A 24,612-nucleotide genomic window follows, 5' to 3' on the forward strand; every position below is an offset into this window, starting at 1 on the left:
TGATGTACTCTGCATATAGGTTAAATAAGCAGGGTGACAGTATACAGCCTTGTCGTACACCTTTCCCTATTTTGAACCAATCGGTTGTTCCGTGACTGGTTCTAACTGTTGCTTCTTGGCCTGCATACAGATTTCTCAGGAGACAGGTAAGGTGGTCTGGTACTCCCATCTCTTTAAGAATTTGCCACAGTTTGTTGTGATCCACACAATCAAAGGCTTTTGCATAGTCAATGAAGCAGAAGTAGATATTTTTCTGGAACTCTCGTGATTTCTCCATGATCCAGCGAATGTTGGCGATTTGATCTCTAGTTCCTCTGCCTCTTCGAAACCCAGCTTGTACATCCGGTAGTTCTCGGTTCATGTATTGCTGAAGCCTAGCTTGTAGGATTTTGAGCATAACCTTGCTAGCATGTGAAATGAGTGCAATTGTGCGATAGTTTGAGCATTCTTTGGCATTGCCCTTCTTTGGAATTGGAACGTAAACTGACCTTTTCCAATCCCGTGGCCACTGTTGCGTTTTCCAAACTTGCTGGCATATTGAGTGCAGCACTTTAACACCATCGTCTTTTAGTATTTTAAATAACTCAGCTGGAATACTGTCATCTCCACTAGCTTTGTTGTTAGCAATGCTTATCAAATAGGAAAAAAAGCTAAAAAGTGACCTAAGACTACTACTCTATTGCTGTATAGTACCATAAAATCTATACCAATACTGGCTGGGGAATTCTGGAAGTTAAAGTCCACACATCTTAATGATGCCAAGTTTGAAAAACACTAGTCTAACCTATCTCACAGGGTTAGCGTTGTAGGGAAAAGCAGGAGGAAAGAGCCCCGTGTATACTGCCGTGGCTCCCTTGCAAACAAATACTTACTACCACACATATGTATAACCGTGTAGTCTTCTTGTCCTCAGCAACCCAGGTCAGGCATAAATTGCAAAACATTTTCAAATATGATGGTTTTTATTATTTATTTTCAATAACAGCATCAAGAAGTATTACATTTGTCTAAGGAAACCTTTTTTATATGCTGATCTGTTAAAACAACACCATCTCTGGGTATGATATTGAGAGATAATCAATAGAATTGTGATTTTTTTTTCAAATAATATTAGCTTTACGTTTTTTTGTCATAGTAAGCTGATAATAGCTATCAATAAGACTATTGTGCCAAGCAAGAACTTCACCATCAGTAATTAGGGTTTGTCTTCCACAGCAGGACTAAGGAATCTTGGCCTTCCTGAGATTGTCAGCCCAATTTCCAAAATTCTTGACCACTGGCTGTGCTGGAGGAGACTGATGAGAACTAGAGTCCAACATCATCTTGGGAGCTACAAGTGGCTCCACCTTTGCCTACAGAAGGAATAGGCCAATAAATGGCCACCATATATTTTGGGCTACAATTCTCCTACTCCCTGGCTACTGGTCATACCAGCTTGAGCACGGGGCAGAATTTCACCCAATTCACGGCAGGAAATATATACTGTAGCCAATAAGCAATTCTCAGAAATAATTCCTGGAGCTTAAAGAACCATTTTTATTAGTCAAATAAATCGCATAACCCACTTGAACAATTTTGACTATCAAAAATCAGTCTTAAGTAGGCAGCTTTCTCCTGGTCTGTAGAATAAGGTCTGATATTTTTTCCAAAAAGATGCTATTTTCATTAATAAAACAAAGCTTATTCTGCCAAGCCCTATTCTATTTTCTAGTTCTCCTATAACTCCAGTAATAATCAGTGGAGTGCCCAAAACAAAGCATGAATAAATCACAAGTTTAGGTTCAGATAAGAAACCAGCCAGAATCCATCAACTAAATATGCAGCATAATTTCAAGCTGTTTTATTGACAAAAATAAACCATGGTTTGGTGCTTGCGGGCTGTGTGTGTCACACATCATGCTAACACCAAACCAATCACAATTCATAATTGACGGGCTTTGGGCATTTCCAGTTTAATTAAGAGTAGCAAGTGTGATTAATAATTGATTACAATTTAATAGAATAAACTTGAGCTAAGCCACTGAGAGTTCCAGAAAAATATCTACTTCTGCTTCATTGACTATGCAAAAGCCTTTGATTGTGTGGATCACAACAAACTGTGGCAAATTCTTAAAGAGATGGGAGTACCAGACCACCTTACCTGTCTCCTGAGAAATCTGTATGCGGGCCAAGAAGCAACAGTCAGAACCGGTCATGGAACAACCGATTGGTTCAAAATAGGGAAAGGAGTACGACAAGGCTGTATACTGTCACCCTGCTTATTTAACCTATATGCAGAGTACATCATGAGAAATGCCAGGCTGGAAGAATCACAAGCCAGAATTAAGATTGCAGGGAGAATCATCAACAACCTCAGATATGCAGATGATACCACCCTAATGGCAGAAAGTGAAGAAGAACTAAAGAGCCTCTTGATGAGGGTGAAAGAGGAGAGTGCAAAAGCTGGCTTGAAACTCAACATTAAAAAACTAAGATCATGGCATCTGGACCCATCAATTCCTGGCAAATAGAAGGGGTAGAAATGGAAGCAGTAACAGACTTCATTTATTTGGGCTCCAAGATCACCGCAGTCGGAGACTGCAGCCATGAAATTAAAAGACGCTTGCTCCTTGGGAGGAAAGCTATGGCAAGCCTAGATAGCATATTAAAAAGCAGAGACGTCACCTTGCCGACAAAGATTCGCATAGTCAAAGCTATGGTTTTTCCAGTAGTAATGTATGGCTGTGAGAGCTGGACCATAAAAAGGCCGAGCGCCGAAGAATTGATGCCTTTGAACTGTGGTGCTGGAGAAGACTCTTGAGAGTCCCCTGGACTGCTAGGAGGTCAAACCAGTCAATCTTAAAGGAAATCAACCCTGATTGCTCATTGGAAGGATCGATAATGAAGCTCAAGCTCAGATATTTTGGTCACCTAATGCGAAGAGAGATCTCTTTGGAGAAGACCCTGATGCTGGGAAAGATTGAAGGCAAAAGGAGAAGAGGACGGCAGAGGATGAGATGGTTAGATAGCATCACTGAAGCAATGAGCATGAAACTGAGCAAACTCAGGGAGGCAGTGAAGGACAGGAAGGCCTGGCGCAATATGGTTCATGGGGTCACGAAGAGTCGGACACGACTTAACGACTAAACAACAAGCCACTGATCCCAAATATGGCTTCTCAATCTGCAGAAACCATATTGAGCAAAAAAGCACGTCCACCTGTCAGACCCCAGCCAGCTAGTCAACTGACAGACTCCACTCTTTACAGCCCCTGAAGATGCGGGACAGTCAAGACCCCTCTTCTAATGCAGAGCACAGCTAATACGGCATGTAGCACGTTTCCCTTTCAGTGTCTTGCTTCTGTGGCTTGAGAATTTGCAGCCTCCCATTTTTGCACAGAACACTCTAGTACGTGTATGATACTCAGTGAAGTCAAGGTCATTATGGGAACTTTAGCTCCCCTCGGATGGACTGAGACTAGAGCATTCAGGATTCCCACTTGCTTGGGAGAGAGCGATTTAGAATATTTTATTGTATAGAGCCTCACTTACCTGGAAAGAATGATTGGGATTCACTTCATTTAATCATTTATTTAGGTCAAGAAGTGAAGTATTTAAATTCCAACTGTTTGAAAATCTTAATTTTATTGCTTTGCTTTGAAAACCCAACCTGAGAATCATACTGACAGTATTTCAATTGGATGGAAGAATTAAGGAGAAAAAGTGAGGAGTGGGACATGTCATCCTTGATGCTTGAACTGCAGCTAGCCAGAGGGTTTCTGAAGGTGTTTGGACGGGGTAGCATCCTTCAGATAGAAGTGGGGTGCAATTCGGGGGTCCTCCTAGACTCCTGGCTCCTGCTCAAAGGGGCATGGCGGGGAGGGCCTCTGCACAAACTCATCCCTCCCAAAATAAAATGAAAGAAAGCAAGCTCTGAAAGATCAAATTGCAGTTCATATCTTGACTCTACCATTTGGTTTATTTGCGTGGGTGTATGTGCCTTAACCTTTGTATCATCATGATGTCGTTTTTTTAATCTGAACATTTGTTTGCTCATGGAGGACAACACCCAAGTTATATCTATTCTCTGACACAATTCAGCTCTAGGGGAAAAAGAACACATATTTATTAAAAAAAAAAAAAAACTGGGTAACAGGAATAGAGACCTCCTTTGATATACATTCAAACTCCAACAGCCGGCAAACTCAAAGCAGATTTTTCTAACCAAGTAATGAAAAAGATACAGCACTTTAATCTTAGATTGCTCTGTTGCTGGTAGTGTTTTTATGAAATATGGAACCACAAGTTAAGCATAGTTTAGGGCCACAGTGTGAGCCCAGCCAAAAAATGTTCCCAAAGTGTGTGTTTTGGAAAGCAGCTAATGCAACCATTAACACATTATTAGTTAAAACTGGCATAATTAGAAAACCCTTAGTATCATCTCCTGTATTCCTGAAATGGCCTCAGCCCAACAAATCAGCCGCATCATTGCAATTAATACAAAACAATGTAAGAAACCCAGACAAGATATTCAGATTGTTTATTATCAAGAGTATGACAAACACTCCGCCATACTGTGTCAGCATGCACCCGGATTCTAAATCAAGTTTTTAAAACAGCACTTGCAAAAATTACAGTAATTTAGTCATTATTTCTGGTTACATACATTTTGTTAACGAGCACTAGAACTGATTAACAGTATAACTAAAGTAATTTGTTATTGCTTGTTGACACTGCAGCTTTGGATCTACTAGAGAGAATCCACTGAATGCCTGAGTTATCAAACTGCATTGTTTTATCAAACGCAAACTATAAAATGCTGGAGAACACTTAAAATTAAATACCTACTAAGGAGTACGGTCTGCTCCTACTACGTTGGCATGTCAAAGTCATTACCTTTTAGAATAGTCCTAATTCCGCCACTGCTATTTTATTATACCTTTGGCTAGAACCCAGTCCATGTGGCTTTCCAGATATAACTGAACTACAATTCTCAGGAGCAGAGTCAGCATGGCCAAAGATAAGGGATAAAGGAAACACAGTTCAGTAATATTTTGAAGGGGCCATACTCCTCACTGTTCTGTAACTGAGTAAAAATCCAATAAATAAATATCAATCAGGTGACACACACCACTTTCCAGCATCCCTCAATCGACAGCCTCCTCCAAAGTTAGAAATGATTTTTAAGGGGGGACTTCTATCAGGCAGAAACGGTGGCTGCTGAGGGACAAATCAGCCAGCCTCTGTATGTACAATGACCAGCACTTCGCATTTATAGATGAATCTCTCAGGCATTCCTGCCAAGGATTCCAGATTGAGTACTTCCAAACTTAAAATTTAGTCTGAACTCTGACATGCACCCTGCCAATGTTATGTCAGAACAAAAGATGCTTTGTCCATGTTATAACTTCAGCCCCAATATTTAGTGTCGTGATAAGGATCATCACCTGTATCTAACTTGCATACAACCAGTGCTATATTTGTGATAAAAGTGCATTTCTATGCTTTTCTCATGCTTGCAATATAAATATATGGTTTATTACAAAGGGAGTAAACTTGTATGAGTACGGAAGTAATAACTGTAATGTTTTAAAATACTTGAGATACATTAGGAACTATTTTCTATACCAGAATCTTATTTTCATTGCAGGATTTCTTGACTGCTGTGCAAGCTTAAATACTCCCCTACCCTCATCTTAAATTTATAGTATGCATTTCTATCTTTAAAAAACCTCAGACAGTACATATAATTTTAACTAAATGTGAAGGTGTTGTGCAAAGACAAATCTATTAGGCATATGTGGAGACAAGAGGTGAAGGTAATTATTGGATAGATAAATGTATGAAAAAATATTTGTGTGTGTCTGTTTCTTGCAGACAGATGGCAACATCTCTGTAAAGTAGCATACAGTTTTAATCAGTTTGCTTTGTTCCCCCAAATTCAAAGTAGCATTTTCATACTATTAAGAAATGGGACAAGATGAATGAAGACCTCTGATAGTTTGGAGGGACACAGTAAACATTACTCAAGCTCAAATGATAGCATCTCTCCTTCCAGCTGAAACAGTTTCAGCAGATGGGAATCCCCACGAGGGCCGAAATTAAAGGTGTTTTAGGGACTCTTAATTGCAATGTAGAACTCAATAGGCACTAAGTTGCCCATCCTTTCTTAAGATGTGACCAGAACTAACCCTAGCCACAAGGAACCTGTGCAAATTTGTGCTGTCATTCTAGGACAGCCTCCCAACCATCTGGCACTTTCCAGATGTGTTAGTACTAGGATTGTCAGAATTTTCAGTAAGCATCACCAAAGCTGTCTGGGAATCCTAAGAGTTATACTGTAGTATTAACACATCCAGAGGATGTTAAGCTTTGGAAGAAAACTATAAAAAGAGAAATCTTTTATATAGACTTTGCCATATATATTGTTGCATGTTTTTCATGTTTAATGAATAAAAAGAATTGGATGCAATTATTTTAAGCATTGCTCATTGGATAATTGGGACAATTCTTCTACAGATTTAATCTCAACTTTTGATTCCATACATGTGGGGTCCCCAAGATGGCAGGCAGGAGTGTCAACATGTCAATGGACACTTTGCTTTTTGCATCTTTTAATTGAAAAATAAGAAACTAGCATGCTGCAAAGCAAATGCTAATCTCCAGCATCAGATTTAGGTCCAAGAATACTTCATCTTGAAGGTTATGACTGTGTAAATTAATTTGGTTTGTCAGTGTGCCCACCTTCCCAGAAAAAGGACAAACGTAAGCAAGAGTGGCAGGTGTCAAAAAGCTTCTTGGTAAATCAATGCTTTGCAACTGGCAAGCCCCCCAGCAGGCATTTAAAGAACTATTACATGTTCTTAAAATTCCAAATCTACCACTTGGTCAAAAAGAAAAGGTGGGGAGTCCTGTACATATATATACCTCAGCATCAAGGCATATTTATACAACAACATGCAAGTTCAAAGTAAGTGCCCCCACCAAGCGTGGGGCAATGTTTCAGACTCAATTTGGAAAAGGTGCTTTGGAACACATGGGAGCATGAATGCAAAACCTGCCAGTGTCTCATTTAGACAGCCATCTCTGTTTCCAAGTTTCTGCCGTTGCAGAAGAAGCCTCCCCATAGTAGCCAGGCAATCCTGGGAAAAGACACCATTGCTCTAATAAATGGCAAGCAGCACTGTGTTCACATTCCCACATATGCCAAAGCACCTCTTGCCAGTGGATTTCAAAGCACCACACAACCCTCTACACAGCTCCAACAAACAATGCCATTTGTGATAGTGTGAAGGGACCATTTGACCCGTGCCATCAGATCAGTTTTCAGTTTGTTATGATATTAAGTGACAATGCTCCAATCTTGTCTATGTGTTGAAAAATACATCTTCTGGAGTAACAAAACAATGAACTTCTGAGCCATGAAAGATTGCCTTTCAGTCCTTCAAGTACATAATGTAAAAATATGCTGTCGTTCTTTAAGTTAACTAATCAAGGTGAAATACAATAATTATATAGCACTTCAGTTAATTCTATGTTCTCTCTTCAGTTGTTTTTCTACCTTAATGTAAACTACTCTACATATTCTCTCTTCCAGAAGATGCAACATACGTTTTACAATCAACAAGGCATCAATGGAATTAATCATAACAAAAACATATGTGTGGTGTAACCACAACACCCACATTCCACTCTCATCTTTTAAAACCTATAATATTTGAGTGTAAGGCCCTCATGTCTAAATGTTTAGTACTAGAATCAGGGGAATGAACTTGAAAACTTAGTAAGAACTGCAACAACATATTACCATTGGAAATGCAAATGCCTTTTTACTTCTGAGCCCTGGTCTTTCTCCATGTGCTTTTAGTGACATAACCTTCAATGGCTTGATTAAATGATTTTTTAGTTTGACAATTAAAATATTAAGTTTATACTTGTTTCCATGTTTATTTTGCACAAGTATCTCTCGTTTGTGCTGTATTCCTCAAAATCAATTGGCCCAAGTTTGCTACTCTGAATCATAACTAGTGTATCATATTGTGCTATTACTGCGTTTCAGACGCCTGAAGTGTCACATAAAAGTGATGCAGGCTAAGAATAATTTAGATTGCATTTAAAATACTGAAATCTTTCAGGCAGACAAGTGACTGGGGAAAGTTCAACTTGACGTTGCATCATTAGGCTGATATTTACTGCTGATGTGCATGAACTCTGTAACCGTGTATCAGTCCCCACTTCAAAGAACTAGCCTGCGAAAGATGACTGTGTGGCATGAGAACCCTTAACAAGCCTTAGTGAACTGAGGAAGGTGCAGGCGGGGTGTGTCTCAGGGCTGCTCATGCTAGGTGGCCACACTCTGGACATTCAAACAGTGTTCAGGGGATCCAGGCAAATATGAAATTGTGAGTTTCTGGTAAAGGAGAAGTGTTTGCCCAGAGTTTAAACACCTATCAAAAATTACTGATAGCCTTTTAACAAGACATACAGTACACAAATCTCCTAAAACAGTACATGACAACTGGAAGAAAAGAATTCCCAAAGTAATTTTATTTATAGGTCAAAGAAACATTATCAGTGCAACCCTAAGAAAATGCAGAGATTATAAATGTAAGGTGGTAACACTCTTGGTAAGGAAAACATGGCTACCCAAGTGTTTCCAGCATTTTACTAGTCTGTATATAAAATGTCCTCAAACAGGTATAAAGATTAAAACTATGTTGACATATCTAATAACTCTTCAAAGATATTTGTTAATTTTTTACTCCTCTTTTCCACTGATTTTTACATAGAATCTAAATGGCTGCTTCTGAGAATCTTTTTTTTTTTTTTAAATGGTATCACTCCATGCTTCCTTTAAAAACATCAATGTGGCCTTTTAATAATATTTTGTTCCTTGTCTAATAAAATAAGCTTCCAAAACGGTTGATCTTAAAGAAAAGCAATAACCTGCAAATGAAGATCAGACTGTTATGGAAACTTCTTCACAATCCATGCAAACTGAACTTTTAAAGGGCCACATTATTGTAAAATATACCATTTACCTACACAGATCTTTATATATACCACTTAATTTTAGTTTCCAGTAGTGGCTCTATGACAAATATAACGCATGACTACAGCATACTTGCTTAACTTGCTGTATCCCTATTGCACCATTGATGCTGAATGAACCGAGAAGGAATCAGGAATCCTGGATCGTTTGTCCTAAAGGTTAAGAAGTTTGTTCATTATACAATGCCACTGAAGGCATATTGATCCGCTTCCAATTCTTCATCCAGCAAAATTCTTCACAGTTTTGCGGCCATGAAATTGATATGAGGTTTCACCAGAGGAAAGAGTGGTAGACTGCGCTTGAACTCGGTTATGTTTTCAATCACAGCTGGCTGTAAACAAACATTTTAGAAAGATAGCCATTGAGAACCAAGCATGTTTGTACTGATATGCTATATAAGATAGACAGTATCACAGAAAGCTGAAAAAGTCACAAATCTGAACTGCAAAACAGTCACTAAAAAACAAACAAACCCAGAAATCAGACTTGGACCCAACCCTTCTGACATAGGATTGTACAGTATCATATCGTATCAAAGCTCAATACAACAATGAGGTAGTCCATGGACAAATAAACTCTAGGTATCTATGTGAGTGAAGTTAAGATCTATGTAAAAAGTGCTACATTGCTCTTAAATGATGGGCTTGAATTGACCAGGAAATCAGCTCAAGAAAAGGTGAATTATGGATGTCTTTAGATTCCCTTCTCTGCATAACTGTTACTAGGCTGACAGTTTAGAACCGAGAAGCCAACTACCAGCATTTGGGTGAATTAAAAAGCAAAGGCTCAAAAAGAGATTTTACACACACTGAAATCTGAACAAGTGTTCAATTAAGGCAAAAATGCCTATGATATTAACTTGTTTTAGGAGTATACATTGTTGCCTGTATAATAGCCATAGTACCGTCATATACTCAGTTACCTAATCAGTGTAAATAGGCTGTTTTATTGTTGCTTTTCTTCAGTTGCTTCTACATTTTGGCAATCTGATCAACATTTTGCCAAGATTGTCTGGCAGGAACTGCTTCTTGGGGTTCTCTGAGTTCATGCTTCTGTCCATTAGTGATAATACTGAATCAAATTGTCTTCTAACATCCTCTTTTTTGATTGCCTTCCATTTTTCCATAGTTCTCTTCAATGACTATTGCCTTCCCAGAGTGTTTCTAGTGAGCACTCTGTTTTTACCTCATCTGGTACTGAATGCTGAATCTTTCGGGGCTTCAAAAGTCTGTTACTCCTTCAACTTCTTCTTTGCAATTTGCACTTGCTGTTGACATAATCTTAGTTGTCGTCTCCTCTTTTAATACTGAGTGGCAAACCAGTTTTTGCACTGCCTTTTTATTACCTTCAACAAGAGAATCAGTATGTCTTCCTTGTTTCCAGCCATCACAGAGGTTATCATTATTAGCACATCTGATGTTGTTGATTCAAGTTCAATTGCAGATTCTATTTCTTCATGATATATTCTGTTTGTGTCAAATAAATATAGGAACAGTATACAGCCTTGACACTCTCCTTTCCCAATTTTGATTCATTTAGTTGGTGCATATTCTGTTCTAATTGCTTCTCTTGTTCATCATAAATATTCTTCTGTAGGCAGATAGCATGGTGCACTTTTTTAAGGCCTATCCACAATTTGTTGTGGTCTATATAATCACAAGCCTCTATATAATCCATCAAGCAAAAGTAGATGTTCTTTTGGAACTCTCTTGCCTTTTCCATTATCCACTGGTGATTTGCAATGTGATCCTGGGCGCCCCTGTCTCTTCTGAACCCAACTTGTATATCTCACAGTTCCTGTTTCAAATATTGTTGAAGTCTGGATTGCAAAATCTTGAGCATTAACTTATTAGCATGTTAGATAAACGCAACTGTTTAGTAATTTAAACATTATTTAGAACTGCACTTTTTTGGTACTGGAGTATAAATTGATCCATTCCAGTTCGATGGGCACTACTGGGTTTTCTATACTAGCTTACAACCATGAAGAGCACTATTCCTGGCAAAAGTGCTTAGAACTTTCAATGAACAATTTATTTACAACTGAAAAAGCCCCTATTCTCTTAGTGATTTGAACAGAAAATAAGAAGACAAAACAAAATATAGTTAAGGGACACTTGTTTTTTGGAAGATAGAATGCAGTTGTGTACATCAACTGAGCAGGCTGAAATCTGTGAGTAAACATGCAGAAGGCCAGGCTCACGCATAATATAATAATCAAACTGGATATCTTGGGCATTGCTCTTTTAGAAATAGTAATGAAAATATCCTTTTTACCTGTGGAAGTGGTGGTGCTGGTGTTAGACTTACATCATTTTGGCATGGAAACTCTCCTACAACAGGGCCTATTTAAGAATAATAATAAAATATTTTTAAGACTAATAAATAACTCCACACACAAATATTAAAAGGACAAAAGAAGCGAGTTACTTCCTTGGAAATTACATATAGATGCTACAATTGTTTTATCACAGACTAACGTATGTCCGGTATCCATGTAAATCTAAGGGAGCACTAAAAGCATTGGCCCGCTTCTGAAGTGATCAGTCACTCAGATCAACTTTGAGAAAACAAAAATTAAAGTGGGCCTGAGGCATTAAGGGGTTTTGAGCAGATGGTCTGCTTCAAATAGTTAGGTGTTGTCTTCCAGCCTACAGGACGTTCTTATTACTCATGCTTCATTAAAATTCCCCAAAAGCTTATCTTCTATTCCAGAGATGCAGAATACAGCAGCTCTAAAGTTATTTGAAGCCAAGGCACAACTCCTCTACAGCTAATGCCATGCATCAGTTTTGCTAAATTTGAGGTGGTTCAATCCACATTTCTAAGGAAGCTGTTCCAGATTCTCAGTATACTCCTATTATGGCACTCCACATAGAAGCAGGACTGAATAAGGTACACACTAAGGTATGGATAAGCATCGTCTATTATTGGCTAAAGTTAAATTTCTTACTACAATCTTGCACTACTGAACTTCCTGGCAATGGGGTACTGTTGTCAATACAGTCCTTGGATATTTCCCTCATCTGTTGTCGGCTTTGAGTTATGAGCAGATCGTGGCAAAACTTAAGGAAAGTATTTTGGACACGAAATCCCAAACTGAATTTCTACAAAGGTAGAGCTGGGAACCTCTAGAAAACTGTTTTCAACCAGCAATTCACAGTTCATAAATATGCTAGGCCATTCATGCTAGTGTGATTTGACCTCTTACCATGAGCACTTTTCAAGGGTGCTGTTGAATCACTGGTATGTCCTATTCTATTTTGACTTCTACAGAAACTCCTGCATCAGCACTCTGCAGGATTTACCACTAATAACAACAAACCTAGCTACAACAGATCACAGCTGATCTAACTTGGGCAGTAGTAATTCTACAAAATGTGGTTGCTACTTCATCTTATTGTTAGTTATTTCCATGTATGTAAATGCATTGTAACTGGTGTATTTTATTACATTTGGTTGGTTCAATATTGGTCAATAATTTCCCTTTTGGACTTTTTGCGGGAAACAGAAAAAAAATGAAAGTATGGATTTGATGATTAGTAAAATTAACAGATTATAGAAAAAATGGATGTTAAGTTGTAATCCTAGAGTAAGAATTTAATGTAAGTTTTACTTATATCTGCTGTAAAATAAGTCATTCTTTTTTTTGTATTTGTTCCTTTTTCTTATCTTTCTGCACTTCTGCTCTCCTTTTTTCTCTTTATTTTTCCTTTTCTTCTATTCTTTTTCTTGATTATTAGTTCTTGTTAGTTTTTATCTTTCTGGTTTTAAAATTTAATAAAGTTATAAAAAAAAAGTATTGGTCAATAATTTGTTTAAGTGTCATTCATGTAAATTAACGAATTATTTCTATTCATCCACTGAAGGTCATAAAAATTCTTCCAGAATTTAGTTTTGCAGGACAACATATTTGCTCTGCACTCAACGGTCTTTATGGGCCAACTTGAACAAAAATTATTTGCGAGGAAATACATGCATTTAGTACTTACAGGAATCCATTTCCCTTGCTAGTACATGGACCGATATTTTGTGCCTTCTTTGGGCATCTACTGACAACATTTCCTACACATAAATAAATCAGGGTTAGTTATTCAAATAAAAGCAAGAAAAAATTCCATTTCAACCTTTGCAATGTGAAGAAGTCATGCAAGCTTTCCTGAGCTAAACAAACTACACCATGCAGCAAGGATATTTGGAAAATATTAATGCTAAATCAAATCAGATCAAATCAAATCAAATCAATTTGACTATGTTCAATGAACAGCCAGGTAAAAAAGAAAAAGAAACAACAACCAAATACAACTAAAACAGTATAACACTAATATAAAACCAGAAAAAAATAGACTTAAAACCAGAGTAAGGGAGAACTTGAATAAAATAACAGTGTAAAACATAAGATAAAATAAAAATAGGATAAATTAGAAATACAATAAAATAAGAGAGTGAAGAGTCTTCATTATATCATCATTCCAAGATAAGGTCATCTTATGTCTTCCTGTGGAAGTTGCTGTAGAGAGAAAATTAGCAATTCAATTGCTGATGGTGGGGTTCTGGTCTGTGAGCAGGACATAGACAGACTCTCCCTCATTAAAAAAAATGAGCTTTTGTCAAAAAGTGGCAAGGGTATTTCTGCATGTACACTGGTGTAAGAAAGGACAACCAAAAAATACATGCGAAAGAGTTTCAGGTTCATTCCGGCCTCAAAGACAGCATCTTTTGGTGAATGGGATCCTACTGTACCTCAAGTACTACCAAGTGTAAGAGGCTGAAGTGAGCCAAGAAATGGCTCTACTCTGTGGTGGACAAATAAGGTTAAATAAATAGTTTTCCAGTATAAAATCAGGATGCTGTATGAAAATAGTCACCCAGGTTAGATGTGATAGATTTGGCCACCTTACTGCAGACATTCCAATCCGTCACGGACTGAAACAGGATTGTATTCTAGCCCCCTGTTGTCCATTATCTATGTGAGTTCAGTGGTAACTACTTTAACCAAAAAGAAATTCCAACTTCCTAAACTTAGTGACAGGCAGTCAGCTATAATATGACGATGGTGGAGCAATTCTTTTGCTCATAGGAAAAGTCTGCAGGCCATAATGGAAGGGAGGACCTACAATCAATCACTCGTAAAACCAAAATTATGGCTTTCTTGGGAAAACCTAGTTGCTACAAACATCAATGGCTAATTTGAAATCATAAAATTCATCAAGTTTTATCTTTTAAACTGGCATAAGCTTGGTGGGACCAAATTAGAATGTTTCTTTTAAATTTGGCATTTCTGCCAAAGCCAACAGCAGTGCCCAGACAATTTTGGGCTTTTTTCACTCCAAAGAGGGTAGATGCATACCTTCTACCATTAAACATTTTAAGGCCAAAAACAAATTCACTGCAAGATTCTGTTAACTGCAATCCCCCCACAAATTACATAGCCAGAGGTCCAGTAATACAACTGAATAACAATGGCCTATAAAAAGAAGACACAAATGAACTTGATTCTCTTTAGAACATTAGCCCACAATTAATTATCACATTAATAACTACTGTTTTTATTTTCACAGAATATATACTATAGCAACCTCTGCAAATCACAAAAACAAACAGGCAAATTCCATGTCACCTTCAGATCAAATTATTCTGTCAAATCTTTCTTTGGAAAATGTATTCTGAATGTACCAAACACATTATGTCATCCAATATTGATTTCTTTGCTGAATAGCTGACCTTTTAGCAGACTCATTGGTTGCTAAAGATCTTTAAAAAAGCAGCATTTAAAGCATTTATTAAAGATCTATCAACTAGGAAACTAAGTATCTGAATGGCAAGTATTGGGTCATCTCAAGTGTGGAATTAATTTTTTGGTATTGGGTGTTTCCTGGGTATATATCTGTCTACAAGCCATTTTGTATTTTATGTGTTGTACGTTTCCCTTATACAATGATGAGAAGCAGTGAAAAAACTGTTAATATACTGTGTTACAAGCGGTACTTAGAACAATTTGCAAGCCAATATTTTAATATCACAATCTTTATAAAACTATCAAATACCTTAGTATTACAAAAATCTCTTTTAATAATAATTTAACCAGAACCTGGATCAACTTACCTTATAAAAATGCACTATATCATCCTTAGTAAGGGTTTTGAGATATGCCACTTCAATGTTATCTGGGCAACAAAGTTAATAAATTAAGTATGCACAAAGTATGCAAGTTTGGTGTACATGCAGTACAGTGTTTGCAGGACTTAACCACAGCTAACAAATCTATAATGTCAACATGAAGAAATATTTTTCTTAATCTTGTAACAAGAAAATGAGTATGGTAGCACCATTCTCCTTCACAAATGTAAACATCAACTATTGTACCAATAAAAAATAATGGGCTATAAGGAGTCATGAGATCATTCTTTCGGATATAGTCCATAACATAAATAATGTAAGAAGAGTCCTGCTGGATCAGGGCACGGGCCCATCTAGTCCAGCATTGTGTGTCCTGCAGCAGCCAACTGCTTGCATTTGGGAAGCTCATAAACCCAGACTGGAGAGCAATAGTCTCCTTCCATTATTGCTCCCCAGCTGCTAGTATTTAAGTCATGCCCCCTAGGATTCAGAAGGTAGAAACAGCCATCAAAATGTATAGCCCTAATAGCCTGATCCTTCATGAACCCGTCCTTTTCCTTTTAAAATTTCCTTTTAAAATCATCCAAATTGGCTCCCATTACCACAACTGCTGGCAGAGAATTTAATGGCTTACATGGTTGATCTTGCATTCTAACACTTCAGTCTATACACATTCTCTATGCCATGCATGATTTCATAAACCTCTATCATGTCTCTCTTTACCCTTCATTCCATACTAAACAGCCCCAGTTGCTATACGGGAGCTGCTCCAGCCCTCTAATCATTCTAGCTATCCTTTTCTGCATGATTTCTGTAATGCGTTTAAAGTTATCAGGGCCAGAATTGTACACAATATTCCAAGTGTTAAAATATTCTACAAATACCAATAGGCAACATTCCAGTGTTTAAATTGGCACTAATATTAAAAGTATAATAGGAGTTATTTTTATCATGGAAGGTGGGAATTTTAGTTGATCTCAACTATTATGTTTGTTTCCAACTGGCTCATGGTAGGCTTGTTTTTTTTCTTACCTCTATCAAAGTTATATTGCTGGGAAATTATTTCTCCCCAATATTTTGCACACTCAGCAGACAGTTTCTTTGGTTTGTCAAGGCGGCGAATTGCTAAAGCCTGGATATGTTTCTGGAAAGCTTCTTCTGACATGTCTTCTATGGATTTCTCCATGGTTTTTAAAAAGGCTTCAACCCTGCTCTCTAAGTAGTGTGGGGGCTTTTCTGACTGGATGATGAACCGCAGACCTTGGATACCATTAGCCCTCCGTGGACCACTGAACACAATGTAACCTGTGAGGGAGTGGGGAGTCAGCATATTAGCAGTTGTAATCTCTTACCTATTTTTTTTTCCAAGAGAAAAAAGGCATTAATTCCTTTTCTTAAACCTTTAATTTTTAATTTAACATTTAGCATGACTTTTTAAAACAGTTATTGAATTCAAACTATTATCTAAAAATAATACAAACATAGAAAAAACAATCTTAAAGGAAATCAACTCTGATTGCTCATTGGAAGGATTGATAATGAAGCTCAAGCTCAGATACTTTGGTCACCTAATGCAAAGAGAGGACTCCTTGGAAAAGACCCTGATGCTGGGAAAGATTGAAGGCAAAAGGAGAAGAGGATGGCAGAGAATGAGATGGTTAGATAGCATCACTGAAGCAATGAGCATGAAACTGAGCCAACTCAGGGAGGCAGTGAAGGACAGGAAGGCCTGGCGCGATATGGTTCATGGGGTCACGAAGAGTCGGACACGACTTAACAACTGAACAACAACAACAACAGAAAAAACAAGAACAAGGAAGTCTGGAGGTAAAATAATATGCCACTTTAGGAGATTGTTTTCCAGAACAATAGTTAATTGCAGGTGGATCTTCTTACTTACACTTAATGTTAAAAAATAAAATGAAAGGAGACCATACTTCCACAAATATCTTTTTATGATTTAAATTTCTGTTTTCTTATACTACAGGTTAATTTTTTGGGAGAGATCCAATTTCTGTACCTTTGACATCCCATCTTGCCATCTAAGATTTTCCATTGTCTTCTAAGAGGATGCAAACCAGTATTTGTGCTGTTTCAAGTGATTAATGTTTGGTACATTAAAGACTCACTATTAACAAAGAGGAGAGCCATCACATTACCAAATGTAATGTTCTGACCAGTTAAAGCAACTGTATCTAAGACTCCTTCTCAAGTTTTTTTTATAACTAAATGGATAAGGCATATGCAGAAATGAAACAAATGTCTCAAAATCTCTTCAACATTAGATGGAACAGATGTATTTAATGTAATTTGATGTTAAATGTCACCCACTAGTTTTAATTATGTTTCCTGCAAAGGAGATAAAGTAGTTTCTATTGACTGCTAATTTCAGGACTCTTTCTGCTGAGAACCAGATGGGAGAGATCACTGTTCAAATAGTTTTTAAACTTGAATATGTGCAAAATTGAGCAGCCACTAGCCATGTATACATTTCAAAAAGGAAACCCTTAGGGCCTCTTTTGGAGTTATATGACATTCTTCAAATTTAGTTAGCCTCTTATTTTGATATTAAATATGACATAAGTGATTATATTTGACACCAACTCAGAGACAGATCTTGGTTTGACTAAGATCTAATAATGAGAGCTCCCCCACCCCTCCACAAGTGGGTTATAATTTCTTGGCACTAATTATCCAAACTCTTTGACATTAAGATATTTGAAGAGGAGCTTCCGTCCTGAAAGCTTGTGATTTTTTTTGCTGTAAACATATTGATACTGATACAGAAAAGAATCAATTTATTATTTATCCTGAATCCTAATTATTTAATTAAATGAAGTAAGAATATGCAGAATTTCAGGAATTATTGGGTTAAATGAAAATCAGAATATTTGCATACCACTTAATCCTATGTTCACTGTCATTAATAGAAATTTTATTGTAGTCAGATTTCAGATAATTTTTGCTAGGGAAATTGCAAAAAAGGGAGGCAGAAGGATATCCCTGCCTAATGTCTTTCCACAAATCAACTGGTTTAGCACTCCTTACTATTGAGAATAGTATTCATGAAGCTTCATAGAGATATTCCAAGGTTTATATCATTTTTCCCAAAGCACATTCTTCAAGGTACTTTAAAAGATAACACCATTCCAGACTGTCAAATGCTCTGTATTCATCCAAGAACAGAAGCACTACAGGAATGCCTGCTGCATTACAAAAATGAAAAACAAACACTTTGAACCTATCATCTGCTGACTCAATATGGACCTTGACTGTTTAACTATTATGCAATTAGTAATAAAATAATTGATATTTCAAGCAAGAACTGATGTGAAAATCTTATGGTCCCTTTTCTAATAACACTATTAGACCATAAGATTCCAGGAATTCCAGATTACCTCCAAGTTTAGGAACAACACTCACACTTACATCAATAGGCACTAGTTTCCCATAGTAATTTACATATTAAAATAGCCTAACTCTACATGTAAGGAAAAACACAGCCCTAGATAAATGCAGGAACAAGCCTTTTCCTCTCTAAATCCAGCATAAATCCACAAAGGGAAGGCATGGGACTCCTGGGAGCAACTTATTATACAACTTCTAAAGCTTGGTTCCCAACTTCCATCCTATTCAGAGTAATAATACTTTTAAAACAGTTGACTTGACAAAAAGGAATACACAGTAGTAGGACTAAGAAGTAAAGACAACAAAATAGAAACATGAGCGGATGTAAGACTAGAGATCTTTATGCAGACAAGATGGCCAATAGTTATTGTCTCATATCACTGGAAAAACAGCCACCAACTTGCCATGAGGTGGAAAAGCAAACATCACAAACACCATTTTCTTAAATACCATTTCTTCCTGAAGCTAGTATCCACTGAGGAAGGAAGCTCAACTATGAAACTTAGCAATATCAAGTAATAAGAGGTATAATGCTTCAAACAGCTTTTGTATTTTCTGTAGTATTGGCGAGCAACATTTTTTCTCCATGAACACAAGAAACAAAAAGCTTCATTTGTATAAGATTCCTGCCTTTCTTAATAAACCAGCATAAATTTCAATTATTTTTTACACATAATACAAAGATCAATCTTGAAAAGCTGCACTCAAATGCCTTTCTATTCCAAAGCTTTCAAGAGATTTTTCATAATTTATGCTTTTTTGAGGACAGAAGTTATTTTAATAATATTCTTTCTTGGTTGCCGTGAGCCTGTAGTCTTGAGTGAACTGCTCTAGTTGCACATTCTTTACTTTCTGCTGGCATCTCAAAACTCCCTTTTGTTGTTGTTGTTGTCCATGATATTGAAGGGAAGAAATCCTCAATGCACAACATTGCACTTTCAGGTTCTTTTTATTGTTTCAGCAGTTTCCATACAGAGTTAACTACATTCTGGTTATAGTTTGCTTTAGCCATACATTCCTACAATACAACTGCTTGAATATAAGTGTATTAGGGGAGAGAGGAACTGCAATCCTATTAACAGAAAAGCTACCCAAGCATATAACTCTACTGCTGGGAATCCTCCCACTTGGTATTCTGGCTTGAAGCCTGGGGCCTTTCTCCAAGGATTCTCATCCTGGCAGGTTCTTATTTGCTTGTTGTTTTTTACGGCATGCATCCATTTGACTCAGCGTCTCCTTCACTGAATGTTTCCAGAGATTACTCACAGAGCCCTTTCCTTTCAGGATTTCAATCTCAAATTCTTGTTCTATTTGTTGGGCTCCTTAAATTTATCCTCCTGAAGCTGCTCTCCGTTTTTCACTCTACTTCCTTGCTCTGAGCACTTTTGGAAAGAAATGGTATTTAACCTTCATGTCCTTTTGTCCCTCTGAGCTGCTGTGGCTGCTAAATAAATCAAGGCTTTAAGCACCTTGACTCAGGCTGTCTAATGGCCTTCCATCCAGGGGTTTACCAGATCTCATCTTTGTCAACCCGTGATTTCTTTCAAGAGGGAAGCACTAAACCCAAGGGAGCAGGTCCATGACTTTGGGGTCCTTCTAGACTGGTGGCTACTTTCAGATGGGCAGATGAAGGCTGTGGCCAGCAGGGTCTTTGCTAATTTCAGCTCATGTTGCAGTCAGTCCTAATCCAGAACAAGAGGATCTTAGAACAGTGACTCACACCCACATCACTACTTATCTGGGCTACTATGCACTTCACATGGGGCTGTACTGAAGACCACTGGAAACCACACTTGACCTTGTGTGCATTCATCACAACAAGCATTTTACAAGTGTGCTGTAGGTCCTGTGTTAGCTACTAGTAGGCCTCCAAATTCAATCCAATGCACTGATTATAACCTATAAAGTCTTTATGGCTTGGTACCTAGGTGCATACAGGATTGCCTCCTCCAACAGGAATCAAACCACCTGGTAAGAGGATCCCAAGAGAAACCGCCCATTTCCATGAGGCGAAGAGGTGGAAACTTGAAAGCATTGCTTCTCAGTGGCATTACTTGGTTTGTGGAGCAGTAGCCGTTAAAGATTTGGTTAGACCCCACATTGGTTGCCTTCTAGTTAAGGTATAGATGTAATTTTTCCAAAGGGTATTTTGCGTTCAATCAGTTATTATTTGTTTATTAGTATGTTTTATTTTTATTATGATAATTTACTGTTACTTTACCATGGTGTTTTAATTTACATCGGCTTTGGACTGATTTTTTTTTTAATGTAATCGACTGCAAGACTGCTATGAATCTGGCAATGTGAGAATCTGATTAAAAATGCATCTAGTGCAGAGAATCTGTCTGCCTCCATTTCTTTCAGTTTTGTTGAGAACCAATCACAATAATATTTTAGTTTACAGTGTTGTGTGTTGCACAAATGCAGAAAAATCAGTTAAGTGAATAAACCGCACAGCTCTAGATAGTTGATTACCAATCATTTGTTTCTTAACCATCTGTTTTCCTATAGGTGGAGTTTTTAATGAAAAGTTGAAACAGTAAATTAGCTTATCATAATTACTTTAGTATATACACTGATCTCAAGAGAGAGACACGCACACAACCAAAAGCTCACCTAATTGTTCCTTAGTGCGCAGAGTATTAAAGCAAGGCTCTGAGATAATTTGACAGAAGAGCTCCAAAAACATATTCTCTGAAGTGCTTTGCATATCTGTTTGATAATATATTTCTATCCCACAATTATTATGAACTTCATTCCTCTGTTGATAGACGAACCATCCTCCTAAGAAAAAGAGGAGAGTGCAAAACAAATGGAATTTTAGCTGAAGGAGAATCCTATATTCTATTTAGGGTAGACTAGCGAAGTACAGCATTAAAGAACGCTTTTTATTATAAATACACAATCCAATATATTAATTTCAGCCTTCTGCAACCTGGCATCTTCTAAATGAATTACCAGTTTCAGAATTCCCAACCAGCTTGGAAAAAGACAGACTGATCACAATTCTAGCATCAGCAGTCTAAACACATCTCAAGGTGCCAGCTAAAAATATTCTTTTATTCTATATGTGGAAGACTTCACCTTCTAGCTGAATCAATTGAACAGGTACACCAATATTGCAAACAAATGCCAAGGAAGCTCTAGGAATACAGCAGTTCCAATCTGCACATTATCAAAATGAGTATGACCACACTATTATACACCACTATCAGGTTAAGCATGCTGGACTGTGACAATATCATTCCCCTCTTATTCTGCACACAAAGAGATTAATCTCATGATTGAGATTTTTTTTTTATGGAAGCAAATCATGTTGGTGTTAATTCTGACAGATTTGCAATACAACCTTGAAATTAAATAAATTTTGAAAAACAGAAATAGCTGAAGGCATATTTGTCCTGATTTGTTTTGAGCTATTTGCACCATGAAACTCAACTTTAAATTAAGCATTTTATAGCTGATAAGCAGAAGGCCCACTTACTATCAGGCAGCTGTACTTCTCTGTATCTTACTAGCTGGCTGGGAAGCAGAGGTTTTGTATGAGCATGCTCAATGAGCGTGTCTTCAACCATTTGCATAATCCCTAATGCGGCCTGGAAAAGAAGAAATTCATTGCAGATTTTATTCATTGTGTGGTCATTCTTTGTCTGCGACCATCTATGCAGAAGGGTAACAGATTTGACAGCAACAGCAAAATTAGGAATGAAAAAGGAGATATTCCACTGCAAATATTAAGTCTGAAAGCCAAAACCATAAATATGAATGCTATTCAGCACTCAGAAATGAGAGGCAGAATTCCTGTATATATCTATATTGCATTTAAAATGCTTAAAAAGTAGAAATGCTTTAAAAGCATTTGCACATGTTCATTGCATGCTTAATTTCTGTTCTCAGTATTTAAGATGAAATCGTAGTTTGGTTCATTATCCTTTTCATTTATGATACATATCCCATATATTCCCACCTCACCCCCCCTGGCTTGCATCGGCTGTAGCTACCCTTTTTCCCCAGTTTTGTGCACAGAGAACTTTGCAGGTTTATTGGAACTGGCATTTCCCTAGGGCGCTGCCATGGTTAAGGACCCATTCCTGGGTCCTGTCTGTTTCATGTGAATGGGACAGTGCCATACAGCTAGATGAATCACAAGATGCCTTTCATTTTTCCTAATTATATACAAATTTATATCCTGCCCTTCTAATGAATAGGTACCATGCAGAGAGGCTAACAATAGAACGGCCAAACCAATTCAGAATCAAAAGTGTTTATGAGAGAAACAAGATGACTAAAAATATATAAAATAAAAATTATTTAATAACATGCATCTGATGAAGTGAACTGCCGCTCATGAAAGCTCGTATCTTATAATATAATTTGTTAAACTGAAAAGACGCTACCAGACTCCTGATATTTTGCCCCCATAAACTAACATGGCTTTCCTCCTACAATGTCTTATTTTCTAATAATCTTCCAACACAAGATTACCGTAACACTTTTTTTACTTTTTTTTTTTTTTTTTTAAGAGACTATTTAACTGACAGGCTGGTATCCTTTTTCAAGAGATTCTAATGAAAGAAAAGCCATGAGCACAACAATGGAATAGAACTCCTTACCTCTCACTCTCCCCTATTGGCCTATGCTACCTATCAATGAGTATGCAGGGTATCAGCAATCTCTCTCTCAAGGAGCGTTTCAGATATGATCTAATTCTGAATAATGGTAAAAGTCAGGGCAAAGGACCATATGGTATTATTATTGGCTGAGGAGTTTTTTGGAGAATTTTCTCTTGGGTCTCAAAACTGTTTCCAAGAAAACTATGAGAACAAATGAATAAGCATGAGTACGTCCAAAGGTTTCACTGCTCACAAAGTACTCACTTCTTGACCAACTAGGCAAAGGAATTTGCTAACATGCTGATATCACTTTACTCATGCATTTTTTTGCTCAGAATCGTTGGGGGGGAGCATTTTTTAAGACTGGTTTTAAAGATAACTTAGATTACCTGAACTAATTCAGAAGGTCAGAAATTGGACTAGTTTTGGTTTTGCCTGCAATAGTCACAGATCTCACATCAGGATTCTATCATCTTGGTCTGGTCAACTCTGAGAAAGCTCAAACAACTTTTCTTTACCTTTAATTGCTCTCTTGGACAACTCTTATAGCTTGTCTTTTACATTGCTTTCAGTTATATTGCTTTATGCTTCACTGTGGCACTACAATTAACTGTGGCATTACATACAAGTAGAAGTATGTGAAATCATTTCAAGATATATACAATCCATTGTCTGCTAATACAAAAGAACATCATTTTATCTATAGTATAGTTCAGACATCTACAAATACACTGTGTGTAGATTTTTCTAAATGCATTGTTGACTTATATTTCAAAACATTTCTATTATGTTTTATACAAATACATAGGGCTAGTGTTACTTAGTAAGTTGGCACAGAAGCCAACTGGTTTTGTATTATCAGGATGACCATTATTTCTGGTGCATTAAGGTATCCTTGCCAAGTTAATATATTCGTTTTCAAAGCTGTAGCATTCCTGCTACCAACAAGCATTTTAATACTACAAAAAGAATATGTTTATTATTTGCAGCCTTGCATACTATTACTTAGACATTCTTGGCTACTTTAAATTGTTTTCTACTCAGATTATATACCATCAGTTTGAGAAATGGTAAATAGTCTGACATTATAATTTTATTATAAAAGAGACAAACATCTCACAGCTCAATTCTAAACATGTTTAGTTGGAAATAAGTCCCATTAAATTTAGTGAGCCTTAAGCTAAATGAATGAGTTTTGCAGAAATATTAGAAAAACCAACTATCACATATCTAAATTGTCCTAGAAGATGAAAGCATGCGTAAGATGCAACACAAAAATAACTGAATTTAGCTATCCTCAGCAGGAAACAGATAATGCCCACTTCCAAAACATGTATCTCATGCCAATATTGTATAAGTAACACTCTATTTATCCTCTAATTTATAGATATGATAAATTTACAGTAATTAATACTGCAGTACTGAACATTAAGGCTCCACA

At 37.1% G+C, this 24,612-nt stretch overlaps 1 protein-coding gene across 6 annotated transcripts in view; it reads right to left on the reverse strand.

Annotated features, from left to right (window-relative positions):
- Window positions 1-4,503: 4,503 nt before the first annotated feature.
- IDE (insulin degrading enzyme) overlaps window positions 4,504-24,612 on the reverse strand; it is a 98,169-nt gene continuing 78,060 nt past the window's right edge. For all 6 annotated transcript variants that reach the window (XM_088128987.1, XM_088128989.1, XM_088128988.1 and 3 more), the window contains 7 exons: window positions 22,043-22,154; window positions 21,175-21,342; window positions 16,183-16,455; window positions 15,136-15,197; window positions 13,023-13,095; window positions 11,308-11,375; window positions 4,504-9,361 (listed from right to left, as the gene is read on the reverse strand). In XM_088128987.1, coding sequence (XP_087985113.1) covers window positions 9,266-9,361; window positions 11,308-11,375; window positions 13,023-13,095; window positions 15,136-15,197; window positions 16,183-16,455; window positions 21,175-21,342; window positions 22,043-22,154 — 852 coding nt within the window. In that variant the 3' untranslated portion in view covers window positions 4,504-9,265. The remainder of the gene's footprint in view (window positions 9,362-11,307; window positions 11,376-13,022; window positions 13,096-15,135; window positions 15,198-16,182; window positions 16,456-21,174; window positions 21,343-22,042; window positions 22,155-24,612) is intronic.

The sequence above is a fragment of the Python bivittatus genome, unplaced genomic scaffold, assembly GCF_059951505.1.
Source record: "Python bivittatus isolate LINGU-HERP-01145 unplaced genomic scaffold, Pbiv_v1 ctg000780_np1212, whole genome shotgun sequence".
Lineage (NCBI taxonomy): Eukaryota > Metazoa > Chordata > Lepidosauria > Squamata > Pythonidae > Python > Python bivittatus.